The sequence below is a fragment of the Cephus cinctus genome, unplaced genomic scaffold, assembly GCF_000341935.2.
Source record: "Cephus cinctus unplaced genomic scaffold, Ccin1 Ccin1_scaffold0129, whole genome shotgun sequence".
In the NCBI taxonomy this organism is placed as follows: Eukaryota; Metazoa; Arthropoda; class Insecta; order Hymenoptera; family Cephidae; genus Cephus; species Cephus cinctus.
The window spans coordinates 250187-263748 of NW_014332862.1; the positions used below are offsets into that span (position 1 = coordinate 250187).

At 38.7% G+C, this 13562-nt stretch overlaps 2 protein-coding genes across 7 annotated transcripts in view; one reads left to right on the plus strand and one right to left on the minus strand.

The window, feature by feature from the left end:
- The window catches only part of LOC107262945 (phosphofurin acidic cluster sorting protein 2), a 23784-nt gene extending 14572 nt beyond the window's left edge, over nucleotides 1-9212 (plus strand). For 2 of the 3 annotated variants that reach the window (XM_015729663.2, XM_015729666.2), the window contains 7 exons: nucleotides 322-426; nucleotides 2443-2711; nucleotides 2791-2996; nucleotides 3076-3423; nucleotides 3501-3895; nucleotides 3963-4079; nucleotides 4170-9212. In XM_015729663.2, coding sequence (XP_015585149.1) covers nucleotides 322-426; nucleotides 2443-2711; nucleotides 2791-2996; nucleotides 3076-3423; nucleotides 3501-3895; nucleotides 3963-4079; nucleotides 4170-4303 — 1574 coding nt within the window. In that variant the 3' untranslated portion in view covers nucleotides 4304-9212. The remainder of the gene's footprint in view (nucleotides 1-321; nucleotides 427-2442; nucleotides 2712-2790; nucleotides 2997-3075; nucleotides 3424-3500; nucleotides 3896-3962; nucleotides 4080-4169) is intronic. The other variant, XM_015729665.2, reaches the window with a different exon arrangement.
- Nucleotides 9213-9602: 390 nt separating this feature from the next.
- Nucleotides 9603-13334, minus strand: LOC107262946 (UPF0692 protein CG33108). 4 transcript variants are annotated; one of them, XM_015729670.2, is made up of 5 exons: nucleotides 12755-13235; nucleotides 12431-12683; nucleotides 12045-12357; nucleotides 11623-11955; nucleotides 9603-11514 (listed from the first exon to the last, which is right to left on the minus strand). In XM_015729670.2, the coding sequence occupies exons 3-5, from the start codon at nucleotides 12254-12256 to the stop codon at nucleotides 11313-11315; spliced, it is 747 nt and encodes a 248-aa protein (XP_015585156.1). In that variant the 5' UTR covers nucleotides 12257-12357; nucleotides 12431-12683; nucleotides 12755-13235; the 3' UTR covers nucleotides 9603-11312. The 4 variants fall into 4 exon arrangements, with proteins under 4 accessions (XP_015585156.1, XP_024936103.1, XP_015585154.1 ...); XM_025080335.1 differs by lacking the exon at nucleotides 12431-12683 and having other exon boundaries at nucleotides 13204-13334; XM_015729668.2 differs by lacking the exon at nucleotides 12431-12683 and having other exon boundaries at nucleotides 12755-13231.
- Nucleotides 13335-13562: the final 228 nt, after the last annotated feature.

Sequence of the window (13562 nt, forward strand, 5' to 3'; positions counted from 1 at the left end):
ATTCTGGTCGTTCCGGTATATATACGGCACTACTTTTTCAATATCGATAATCTCGTTGACCTGTTAAAGTCGCTTTGTCGTTCTAGTATATATATATATATATATATATATATATTCTGGTCGTTCCGGTATATATATTTTGGCCGTTCCCTAATTCTACTTGTACGTCAATTTTTTCTGATCATGTCAAAAAGAGTGGTCACGTGGTTGACCATTCTAGTACTATACGTTGTATCTCGTCACCTATCAGAATTCAGAACCAATAACTAAGTGGAAGTCTGGTGGGTTGGCTTTGCACTGTTGCATGGTACGATTCGATAGTAGTAACCAGCGAGGAGCAAGGAGTGAACTCGTCGTCGACCTTAAGCCAACTACCGTCAGGTCAGCCTGTTAAGGAGAAATCACGTGTCGGACACACTACACCAGGTACGTAGGGGATCATTTTTCTTTTTTTTCTCGTAAAAATACTTTTTTTCATCCCTTAGTCAGTTCTGTACTCTTGCCAGGAGATATACCTGCCCTCGTGTCTTAACACACTGGGACTCTGGCGAGCATGCTCGGTTACGCGTGGAATGAGAAAGAGAAATAATATCAAAGATAAAAGGACACAGCATGTGGTTTTCAAAATTTTCGACGCGTCTCTAAAGCTAATGGATATACCCATAAGTAATGTTTTTTGAATTGTTAAATCATTTGAAAAAAAATAAACGTTACTTATCGGTATTTCTAATGCTTTCAAAATTAACTCTGATTCTTCGTTGTATATGGCCTTCTTTACCGACTGTTTTTTCCATTCCGGACAAACTGCTAGCAGAATCTTATCCTCTTGTGCAATTTATAGTACAGTTATCTTTAGTAATTTATCTTTAGATAGTTCTGTTATTTATTATCATTGTTGTTGTTATTACTAATACTGCTCTTGTTACTAATCTACTTTAATCCAAATCATCTTCATGTCTCAATCCTTGATGTCGTAACTGGATCTGCCTTTCTCTCTTACGTTAATTACCTTTTGATTCGTTGGATCAAAGTATCTCTGATTTCCCATTAATTTTGTAGATCTTCGAAGATACTCCAGCGCTTGAATGACGCGTTGATGTAGTCGACTGCAGCTTGGCATTACCATATAAAACTCTTTATAACGAGGAACGCTTTCTTAGAGGACATATTGATATAAAATTAGCTGCGTAAGATCTCATACAGCATCCAAGCTTATGGATTGTACCAGATGGATGCTTAGACTTCACAAGGGTGACATTTGAGCACCGGGGTTTATGACACTGCGATGATGGCTCCGCACGATAAAGGAACTGCAGAAACAATTTGTCTATCGTCGATGTAAAAGTCGCCAGGAGTATCAGTTTCGTTAAGGGAAACGTTGCTTGCTCCATCCTAATGCCAGTAATTAGTGAGTTTTTGAAAAAGCCAAGGAGACTTGTGATTTTTGCATTCTGAAAGAGCCTGTATTCCATCGATGCAAAAGGTCCATGTACTCTTGTCTGAATCACAAATGGTGTCTAATTTGTTTTTTTTTTTCATTTCCTTAATAAATTGTTGCTTAAACAGCTTCCTCCTCGAACGACAGGATACTGAATCTTGTAGAAGGACCTTGTATATTCTAGTGGAAATAAATTCGTTATCTCGCTTAGAAGTGTTCTTGTATAGTTATTTCAACTTTGCGAAGAAAAATTTTTTTTAAAGACAAATCACTTATTCAGGTGTTGTATGGCTTTTAGTGTGCTTGTTATTATGAAGCTTATAGCTTTGAAATTTTAAGTTATGTAATTTTTTTACTATTTCTCTATCTGTATCTCTTTTTTTTACCATGTTGTTCCCCCGTCTCTGTCTCTCACTCTCATTCGAATTACTTTAATGAGCTTGCCGTGTTATCAGTGCTTCTGTATCTAAACTGTAACTCTTTCGCATAAAAATTTGTTTTCTCTTACTTTCTGTCTTACTGTCAGCTGAAGTCTCTATCTCTCTCTACTACCTATATACGTACGTATCTCTTACACTAGACATGAATTATCTACTTTTAACCGTCCATCCGTCTATCTTCTCTGATCTGTGTCTTCAAATCTGTCGTCCTTATCCCACTGGGTTACCAAGTCCTGCTTAGCTGCTAGTTATTATGCAAAAACTGTCTAAACGAGCCCGAGTACACACGACACTAACGAGCAAGACTAACCACCAAGTGCAGGTGTCCTTAAGATGACTTTGTAGTTACACTGTTAAGTCTTCCAGGACGATTCTTGCTGGTAAATAATATACATGATATACTCCAAGGATGACTCCTGGCTCTATCACTTTCAATGCTTCTCGTGAACTTTCTGATCTTGTCTCTCCGTATTCTTTTGAAGTCTCGCCAAGTCTGCCAGTTGACTATGGATAAGGCTGCTGCGTCGATTTTGTATTTCTGGAAGTAACGCAGTACCGTTTCAGAACGTGGTGTGGACAGGCTGAGCGACGACAGTTCGAGGAGAGCCGACAGTGACTCCCATCCGGAGAATTGGACCGATCACGAAGCTAATGATCCTCCGAACACCGTAGCTGGATCACCGCCGAAGTCTGAGCATCCCAGCAAGAGCGAGAATGCCGATAGGCGGAGTAGACTCTTCACCAGGGACAGAGGAACACCGGGAAGCAACAAGTCCAAGAAGCACAGCCTCTCTGTGGATCTAAAACCAGCTGCGGATTTAAATAGTTCTGAGGTAAGCGATTGAATGATCGAATGACAGTTGATTGATTGATCGGAAAGATGATGATACTCACTGGGGCACTTTATTCTAGCCGAGGAAGGCACTGGTCGAGCAGCTTGGTAGAGTCTTGCCGGATGACATTCTACCGGAGTCCGTTGCTCTTGTTTCACTGAGTGATCCTGGTGGCGCTGTCTTGGCTGCTAGACTTCAGGAACGGAATCATCGAGTCTTGACCACGGCTTCACCAGCCGACATACGTGCTACCTTTACCTGTCTCGTGGCTCGTATTCAAAAATTGTAAAAGATATTTTTTGGAGCTTACCTCATTGTACATTGTCTCTTTGATCGGTGTTATATGAAAATGTTACTTTTGTAGTTGCAACAGCTCAGCAAAACCACCAGCACCCATCAAGGTCGTCATCGCCGGCGGGGATGGTTTCGTCAATGCCGTACTGAGACACTACGTTGATCTGCTGAGCTTCAGACCACCTGACTGGCAAAATTATTTAAGGTTCCTGGTGGTACCGCTCGGATCTAATACATTGTCAAAATATCTGGGATCTCTGGATACAAAGTACTCCATGCTGTTTGGGGATGAATGGAAGGAATTGCTTGAGAGGGAAGCTGGTGGCGCCAGCGAAGGTGCTGCCAGAGTATCGGAATACTTGGCTTCGGCTGGTCCCACTCTGTCCTTACCCATAGCCGAAGCCATGGTCACCTATAGGTAATAGTAACCCCATAGAGTTTCACTGGGGGGTTGCTCTTGGAAGAGGAGTGTCTCAATGTATTTTTAATCATCAGGGAAACGGACGACAGTAGTCAAATATTCATCCCATTCGTCAACGACGTTCGGGTCGGCTGTCCGGATAGCAGTACCTCCGCTTCTGTCGATCTGGAGGAGAGTAGCATACTCATGTCAGGCTCTCCGCCATCTTTACCAACGCCAGGGCTTCCACTTCCGCCGCCCGGTAGACTGACACCTCCTAGCAGTCCCAATGTGGGTCAGCCTAGAGAAGGTTGGGAACCGGTCGAACTGCAACTTGATTACTGGAGCAAACCAGCCTTGGGCGAGAAGGGCAAAAGTACTCTAAGACAAGCTTTCAGGGCGTTACACGTTCAGAGATTACCTCCGTTGGGCGAAACTCCTGGACATCACTTGTCCATGACTTACACGACTAAGGAGAAGAAGCAGAAAAGTAATTGAATTTTTCTTTAATTATTCGAAAATCTTTCACCGACATTCATTATACGTCCTCGTCACAGTAATGAGGCTGGGCAAGAAGAAGGAGAAGGAAAAGGAAAACGAGCCAAAGAGTCAAACCGTAGATGGCGTGACGCGTCTCATATGCTCTGCAAAAACTCACAACATTCCATTAAGAGGTAAAACCAATAATATGTCTTATTTTATTAGCTTATGTAATTCTTTTGGATCCTCGTCCGTTCTTACTGGGGTTTTTTCTCTGATTACAGTGAGCATCGACGGAACCGAATGGTACGGCGTGAAATTCTTCCAACTATCGGCCCAATGGCAAACGCACATCAAAACGTTTCCAGTGGCCCTGTTGGTTTACAATTCCCAGCAGCAACCCCTAAACCTAACTTGAACTTCCTTTGCTTGCACATCGACTCGAATGTATTATCATTCATTCGCGTATCTGGTATTTATTATTATTTAGTACGTTTGACATACCGTTGCCACGTAGAGATAAGTGCACGCGAAACCAAGATAAAATTGGTGTAGTCCAAAAAGCTACAGGGGTTTTTTTATGATTGTTGAAATTTGTTGTTTTTGTTTTTCTTTTTTTTTTAAAAAAAAAGAATATTCCATACATTTACAAACGGAATGTATTATCTTTTAGGACAAGCATGATTCTTGAGAAAACTCAAACTATCAGTCATTTTAGCTATTCGTATCTGGGCTTGCTCTTGGTCGCGTTAACGAATAACTGATCGAATTTATTTTCTTTTCATACTCGTCTGACAAGTATATAATTTGTATAATGCTTTGTTTTTTTGCGAGTTAAAACAGACCCTATTTTACTGCTGTGCTGTATATATAAATACTTCTTATCAATACTTCACTTGACGATCCGTCAAGTGATTAAATGCTAACTGCGAGTAATCTTCTTATCGGCTTTACGATTCCTATTTATATATCGTTTAATGTCACTGGCACTTTATGCTAATTTAATCCGTGTGCAATATTACGAGTCAGCTTGAATTATTTCTGCAAAAGTCATCACGTGACCGTTAAGAATGATTGCTTGTTCGAACAATATACCATCGCTGCGTACATTAGCGCGACTACGCACACAGTAACGATGTCTCTTCCAAAATCATTCAAAATTTTATCATTTTTTTTGGCTCATTGTCACTGTTTTATCTTAAGTACCGCAATAAGACGAAGTTTCAATTTATACCGGAACAGTGCGATTCTCTCTCTTGTTATATCCATCAATACTCGCATAATTTCTAGCGTCTCGCTCTTACTGTTGCGACATTCTATAGGCTGAGTCGTGTCGCGTGAGAGAAATGCTCATAGTGCGAGTGCTGAGGGGTTAAGAAATGTTTTTTTTTGGGGAAACAGGGGGAACGATATGTTCATCTAAAGAAAAAGCGTAACAGATGAAAAGTCATTAAAACTTCATTTTATTTTTATTATCTTCACTAGGGAAGATACACGTAAATATTTAAGTGGTTAGGAAAAGAAGTAGGCTATCCTTATGTTATAGGAAAAATGACGACTGTTTACTAAAGGGACGACGGGGGACAAAGTAGAGTTGCCTTTAAAAAGGCATTAAATTTGATTGAGCATTGATTAATGACTTTTTGCTGTTACCTTCATCATATTTTAACAAAGACTGCCGCTCCTTTGATCGTTATTTGATATCGTTTGAATTTCTTCATTTGGCATATTTTTTTGGTCATTCATCCATAAATTGGCATCCATTGTTCCAAAGCTGTCAAATATCGCTTGTAATGAGATATTTCCGTCATTGTCCTCCCCACGTAACGGGTTTATGTGCGTTTTTACTAGGATGACCCAAAACACTAGTTTAGTTTGTAATGTAAATTTTGACTTCCTCCACTTTTGGATTTTTAGCGTTCCGACGTAACGGATTTACGTGGATTCGTTACGTCACACGTGACGTAGCTGTCGCGGCTGACTGCTTAATGCCAAATTCAGAAGAGAGCCTGTTTCGTTTTATCCAAAAATTTTGTTGATTAAAGATTTCTATTCAGAGACGGGCGTCCCTTTCATTGATATAACGAAAGACTATAGCCATTTTATTATTTGAATTGTCGTTCAAGTATGATAAAAGACGCGTACAGTTTCCTCATTTTTTTTAGTTTATTCTTGTTGATTTACTAGTCTCTACTTATTTTCATGGTAATGATCAATGGTGCTGTATGCATAGTCCATTATTTTTTACATTTTCTATATTTGTATCTACGCAGAAAGGCCAAAGAAATTGAGAACAAATGTCTGAAATTGAAATCAGTGAACTTTTTCTATGATTAACTAATAGTTTGACCTTGCGAGACATTCGACTGTTCTACATCAATCAAGAACTCATGATATTCAGAGAGACAAAGTTTTCTTAATATCATTGCTTACGTCAGTACTATTATATTTTCCAGCTACTGAATATAATGGCATTCTTCCATCATAAAAATACTCCATTACCATTCTACGTAGAAAGATTACAATTTTTCTTGACTTACTTTCCTTCGGCTGGTTTACCTGAAACTTTGATACTTGTGAGGTTGCCATTGTTGAGCCAATTATTATGTAACACATTTCTTTTTAAATGTACGCTTTCCTCTACCTCTTCATTCTTCTCTCCTTAATGATTCATTAACGACTGATACGTTCAACGTGAACTTGCAATACCAATGTCAGAAACAATTTTGCCAGTAATCAGTATTTCTCGAAAGGAGAATTAGTTGGAAGCCCATTTTCCTTGTTCCACTATAACATTTAATTAAGCGTAATATTAATTTCACCAGTCGTTCCTCCGTTGTGCTAATCTTTGAGTCGCAATAATTAATAGTTGCCACGTTCTCTCGTTATAAATTCAGCCACTAGCGACTTGTCGTCTGACCACAAAACAGACGTTAACCCAAGTTGATGGCGCATTGTCAAGTTGATGGCGGTTGTCAACTAAGACGCCCCAAAAACAATGCTCATCAAACCGCGCGACATTTCTCGAGTTAAAAGAAAAACTGTTGAACACATTGCGAATATCTCAGTGAACTTCTAACCTTTTCGCATTCTTTATAACATCGCGTGCATATTCGTCCTTAAAAACGAAGCTTCGGCTGTCGCGGCGATGGCAGTTAAATCCTCTTGCTATCTTTCAAACTCGTAATCGCCCGTATCAACTGTTTCTGTCTGCGCCAATTTCAAAACTGTGACTAGAGAAAAATAATGAGCTGTGTAAAAAACTCACGAAGATGGACTTCGAACAATCTAGTCAGGATATAATACGGAATGAGATATACAGAAAGCTTCCTTAAGATGCTCCTTTTCGTTGCTGAAGGAAAACACTGGTAAAGATGAATAATCTGTTTTGATGATATTTCTTGTCTTTGACTTCTGTCTTATCTGTCAATCGTTGGATAATGCGTACCGAGAGCATTGACTCGAGGAGAGACGACGGATTTTATTCCAATAAATAAAACAGAAAACAAGAATGAAGTTAAAAAACGGAATGGTCACGTTAACGAGATACGCACAGCAATTTTATTATTGCCCGCGAATTTTGCCCATTTTTGAATTCCAGCTCTACATTGCTGTTGGCTATTGGCACGTTTTTATTCCTATTTATATATATATATATATATAAATATATAAATCGTCTGTAGGCGATTATTGAGGAAATTCGCGAGGCGTTTTTCTAATGTACAGTAAGTTTTATTCGATGGGGGCTCAGAAGAAAAATACAGCCCAAGCTCAAGGCTTACAATAATTAAAAGGCGTTAATGAATAAATATAAAAGGACGGCAGATATTTTGAGGCGAGTCTTTTGAACGCAAGAAAAGGAAGGAGTGGAGGAAGCGAGGTTAAGGGTAAAAATGAATTTAAAAAAGGGCATAGTTGAACGGACATGAGGAATTAATAGACGGTATTTGATTGTTTGATAGAACTTACAATTAGACGTCTTTATTCTGCTTTGTAAAGGGATGTCTATTCTGTGAGTGTAAATATACAATTATTATAATGTATTATCAATGAAATTAGAGAGTTCAATTAAAAAGGCTGTGAGTGCTAATTACTCGACTGCAAAGATGTGCTTGCACTCGATTAAAATGGCTCAAACGGAATAATTTTTTCCGACCATTCTTTACCTGTTTCTCTTAATTGTACGTTTACGTAAGATCTATCTCGCGTATCACCTCCTCCTTCATATTATACATCCTCGTGAATGTTTCCCTATTTTTTTCTTTTTCCTTTACTAAATTATCTTACGCACAACAATATACGATTCCATCCTAAATTCTGTCTGCCGTACGGAGAGAATTTTTATTTAACAGCCACTACGACTTTCACATATCTTGAAATAATGAATTATTAGGACACGGTGATAAGGGTTGATAAAAAATGTTGACGCTTCATGTAAAGAGGAAAGTGAAAATTTTAAGATAAATAAAGAGAGAAAGAGAGGCAAAAGAGTAGATTGTAAAAATGATTGGAAATTTTTAAAGTTCGATCCAAAAGAAAAAAATAATTCTTAAAGATGAAATAGGAAAATTGTGGATTCGAGCGTGTTGAACTAAATAGAGGGAAAAGCCTTTTCTAATTGAACGCCCGAATTGTTGATATAATAAATATTAAATACCTATATGTGATATATACTATTAAACGTAATATTCGGATATATAGGATATTATTGTTATTATTCAGTAGACTAAAAAGTTGTCTTGTGCCCTGGACTCAATGAAGTTCTCGATCCCAATCGAATTAATCTGTAAATAAATATTGTAAAATGCGAAAGAAAATGGCGGTATCTGTTAACGATTTAAAAAGTTTTAAAAAAGTGAACGCCATCGTCTGTAATGGATATTTTTTTTTCTGTGTAAGAATCATCGTTGTTTCTAATATTCTGTGACTCATATAAACGAGATATATTTTAATGATTCTCTCCTATCTCTCTTTCTCTATTGATGTTCTGTCTTTGTCAGTGACTATTGGTTTATTTCACCAGAAATGTTTGTTACTCGTGAATATCTGTTAAGGACACAGCGAAAAACCACGAAACGTAACGCGATGAGTTTTTTGGTCCGATCGACATGCAGATCGAAGCTCAGGGCACAAGCAGACGCAATTGAGTAATAATTAGAGGTTAGAAAAAAAATGAAGAAGTGGGAGATTTAAAAAATCTGTAACCGTACGACTTAGACGAAGTAAGCAACAATAAGTAAACGGCTAAGGATAAAAAAATGATAAAACGAAATATGTTGTTGATGTTTGTAAGCTTGAAATATAAATGTAACGCATTTTTTTCAGTATTTCGTTACAAGACCCATCGTTGTTTTTTTAACGTAATCCTTCATTCCATATATATACATATATGCCTGACAACATTTTAATATGACAGTGTTCCATGCGAATTGTGCTAATTTGAATAATTATTTGTATACGCATTTTAAAAGATTTGTAGTTTAGGAAGACACAATAGGATTATAGTAGTGCTTGATTGGCAAAAAATAGTTGAGTATTTTTTAAATAATATTTAACTGTGAACAATTCTGTATGGTTTTCAATGGATATTTTTTATTGACTGCCAGTCGCAGTCTATAGTTTCTATTGACAATAAAAAAATGTCGATTTACAGTCATTGTGAGCAAGCAATAGCTGAGGAAGAAGCTAGTTAAGGTTATCTAAATGAATCACTGAGAAAAATTTGAACTTGTAGACTATAATTTTGTCATCTACATATATCATTAGAAATGAATATGACGCTTCTTACGGCACTTGGGTACAGTTTATTTCCACGTCTTTTAATTTTATTTGGTTAAAGCCATTCGATCGATCTACAAATTGATAACATAAATTAAATACCTAACGTGTATATATATATTTTTCCTTTTCTCTTTGATCTGTAGCTTTCACACGGAATGCATTCCTGATGCATAATTAAAAGGATTCGCGTTTGCCTAAGACATTTGTTTTCTTCAATAATGCATCAATGAAAGCTCCTACAGTGATTGTAATAAATGGAGAAACAAATTAATTTTAAAAAAAGTCTCCACTAGAATTCATGAAATTAGATACAGTACGCATTGCTTTCAAAACCAACTTGATTCTATATAATTGCACAGTTTTTTTTCCTTTTTCAATTCTCTAGACGCCATTACCTCAACAGGAGATGAATAAGGTTACGTCACTATTAATTAAACGATAATTACATTTCTTTGAGACGCGATGCGGTCGTAGCTCCTGTCGCTCGTATTAAAAACCCATATAAATGAATTAAATTAATTGTATGGCACCTATATATAAAGCCCGCCACATCCTCATCTTTACACGATCCTCGATAATTTTATATATAAATTATCAGGGCTCGTTTTTAAAGCAATACAATTGTGGCTGGTATTACGTGTAACAATTGATATTGTCTTATCTACGCGCTTGTTAGAGGAGAAATGGGGGGAGTGGCGGCGGAAGGGAGCGGACATATCAATTCAACTTCGATCCACTTGATTTAGTCAAATTATCAATTAAAACGTGCATTGTTCTCGCGTTCAATTTTTGATATGTAATGCCGGCATGAAAGAAAAACGACATTATGACTGAAAACCTACCGCATCTCGCTTAATCAATATACAATAGACAAGTCCTTATTAAGTTGTTGCCTTTTAATTCAGCTAACGGATCTTGTTCGTTATTACTCTTACAATGAATTTTCTTAATTCCCGTCTCTCCACAATTGTTGATAGTTTTTAGTTACTCCTAGCTAATACATTTAAATATTTACTTATATATATATTTATATATACGGTTGTGTATGAGTAATACAACCACGTACGGCTGTCAGGATGATTTATGAATATTCACTGTCCGTCGTACGTATTTATATTCATGCTGCATTAGTTATCGCATCACAGTGAGAGTATGAAGTATAACGATCATCGTGTACGTCATCGTCGGGACGCCCGTGCATATTGTTCATACGAGAGAAAAATTAAGTGGAACACAAAAGAAAAGGAATCGTCATTTATACAATATACGGCTGATGGCACTTGCTCCTTGTTATAATATTAGTCTTGACCCGAATCTTAAGTCGTGAGCGAGCGGCAGCGGGAACAAAGGTCAAAGGGTTTGTACAAAGTAGGTAATCGTACAACGAGACGGCTAATTCAACGACTCGAATAGCGTCGAGGTTGGGATATCCGGTTTTCGTTTACTATGTAATTAGTAATAACCGCAATATCTTTGTGCTTCGATATTGCCTGGATCTTAATTACCTTTGGTCCAACGTCATCGTTCAACCCCTTCGTATTTAAATTTTCATCGCGCATCGCCTCTTCAATTCAGACTTTCACTGTGATATAAAATTACCCACGTGTATGTATATATTCAGGGAATATATACACACATTTAGGATTTTATATATAAGGGTGGAGAGCGAGCGCCCTGCCACGAAGACCTCTTTGCCCACCGACACCCCCTTTTGGTATAACGTAACCGCCGGCATGTCTTGCTGTTCCTTCTTCCTCCAGGTTACCGTTACTCTCGATCAGATCGCGCAATGGCCAGCAGGCCAAGTGTCGTGATTTCCCTTGTCGCGCTAATACATGATAGCCTTGCCTGTAAGGAGTAGCAAAGTGTTACCTGCACCAGGGTGACTGTGGGAAATGACGGGCTAATTTCTTTAGGAGACGTCTGTGATTAGCATCTGATTGGACACTGACGTACCTAGAAGAAATCAGGCCCACGAGTAATGCCCAGTGGGCCTTGTGACCCCTTTTTAAACACGGAGCGTGATTGAAGTCGGAATCGTAAGGGATGAGGACCATGGCACCGTGAGCCAGAGCATGAGTTAAGGAGTCCGGGCAGGTTTGGAGGTCCACCAAGATGTCGGGTCTGTGATCTGGTAGATATTCTGCGGCCAGGGTACCCATGAAGTCCACACTGTATACCTCTCCGTGCTGTGTGAATCCGCGCACCCTGGCCTCTGCTAATAATTGGCTCACCGATACTGGCTTTGTGTATTCCTGTGATGCCATTGCCAGTGCCACCAAGCCACACCTGTCGATTAATTATTATTTGTGAAGAAAGATTGGAGTGATAGTGATCATGGTTGTGGTATTGATTAACTAGATATTGAAGGGACATACTGAGGTCCATCTTGTAGGATTGGTTCTACTTGGCAGAAATAGGTGACTTCTGCATCCTTCAGTTCATTTCTAGCGATCAGTTTCTCTATCTCAGCCTCTGCAGATGTGAGAGTTATCTTTGCCCAGGGTGGAAGAGTATCGCCATCATTGACTTCTGTCTTCTCACAGGTCGGCGCCTCTGGCAGACTTGGTGGTGGTGGTGGTGCTGGCATTTCTTTGGAAGAGGTTTCAATTCCAACAAGACAGTTCCTCTGACGGATGCAGAGCCCGTGAGACACTTCCAAAATTGGGATGACAAATCAGCAAGACTAGCCTGTTTCATAAATCAACTGACTAATTTAAAAAATGTTACCTGATTAAATTTCTATCGTTCTACAATTTCTTACTCTTTATTTACAAGAAATACTCATAATGTCCTTGGAACTTTTACAAAAACAAGAGCCATTCGGAGCACTGAAAAATCAGCTACAAAATCTTGCGACTACTGTAAAACTTACAAATAATTGCATTGTACTCTCTAACGGTCAGACTATCCCTTATTCCGGAGAAAGACAAAGCTATTTAATAATCAGAAAAGCTTTCTAATTAATTAAATAAATAATCCTTGAAGATGCACAGTAAGTACCAGTAATGTCAAAGCTACAAAATATTACATTACTAATTACTATTGTTACATGACCATTCACACAAGCCTTAAAGCCCAGTCATACCCTTCTCTCCAGATTCCTAATGGCAGCACATTTCACGTTCGAGACAAGGTGTCTAGTCTCATCCGTATAATACAGAAATGGTCAGCGGTCTCCAAAGGATTCTTCTGAAGATCCGTAAAGATTCTTTGAAGTACCGAACGTTCGTGCGTCGTCGGTTAAAAGAGATAATACGCGACAGCGATGACTCAAGGATCCCTTTGACGTTTGAGCACGTCCAACGTTCCTGATCCTTATACACACTGCGCGAGACGTCGAACCGTCCCGTCCATACAAAAAATTATATAATTTCGAATCAATCAGTATTACGGCACCGCCGATTATATGGCTCGTATAGCATGGTGCTCTATTGATATACGCAATCACCCTGGACCACGGAACTTATTCCATTGTCCATGGGAGGTCCCCGATGACTCTCGTTTTAACGTCACGATTATACGAAACGCCTTAACTGCAGACGTCTGCTAAGGTACAGTCATCGGCAGAATGTTCATCGCAGCAGTTGTTCGGTCACCACTACCTCTCGCACTGCCATCACAGTCAGTGAACGAAGATCACGCGAAGATCGTTCAACAACCAAACGTTTTACCGTCCTGGATTCTCAAAAGGCGTTTCCCTATCCAGAACCATGGTAAAGCCAATCCATGGCAAACAACTTCCGAGCCCTCCCTGTTTTATTGGCTGCCGAATCAATTCATTTTAAGCTCCCCGGATACACAAAGACATCAGCCAAGCTAGGATCATGGATTTTATTTTTAGTTTTGTTTTCGTCTATGAAGAAAAGACGTCCCAAGAACTATACTATCCAACC

What these genes read in the sequence shown, in the direction of transcription:
- LOC107262946 (XM_025080335.1), bottom strand. Translation starts at nt 12,256, where the DNA reads ATGCCAGCACCACCACCACCACCAAGTCTGCCAGAGGCGCCGACCTGT. An exon ending in ATCCTACAAGATGGACCTCA is followed by an intron (nt 11,956 to 12,044) that starts GTATGTCCCTTC and finishes ATTAATCGACAG; the next exon opens with GTGTGGCTTGGTGGCACTGG. An exon ending in GTGGGCCTGATTTCTTCTAG is followed by an intron (nt 11,515 to 11,622) that starts GTACGTCAGTGT and finishes TACTCCTTACAG; the next exon opens with GCAAGGCTATCATGTATTAG.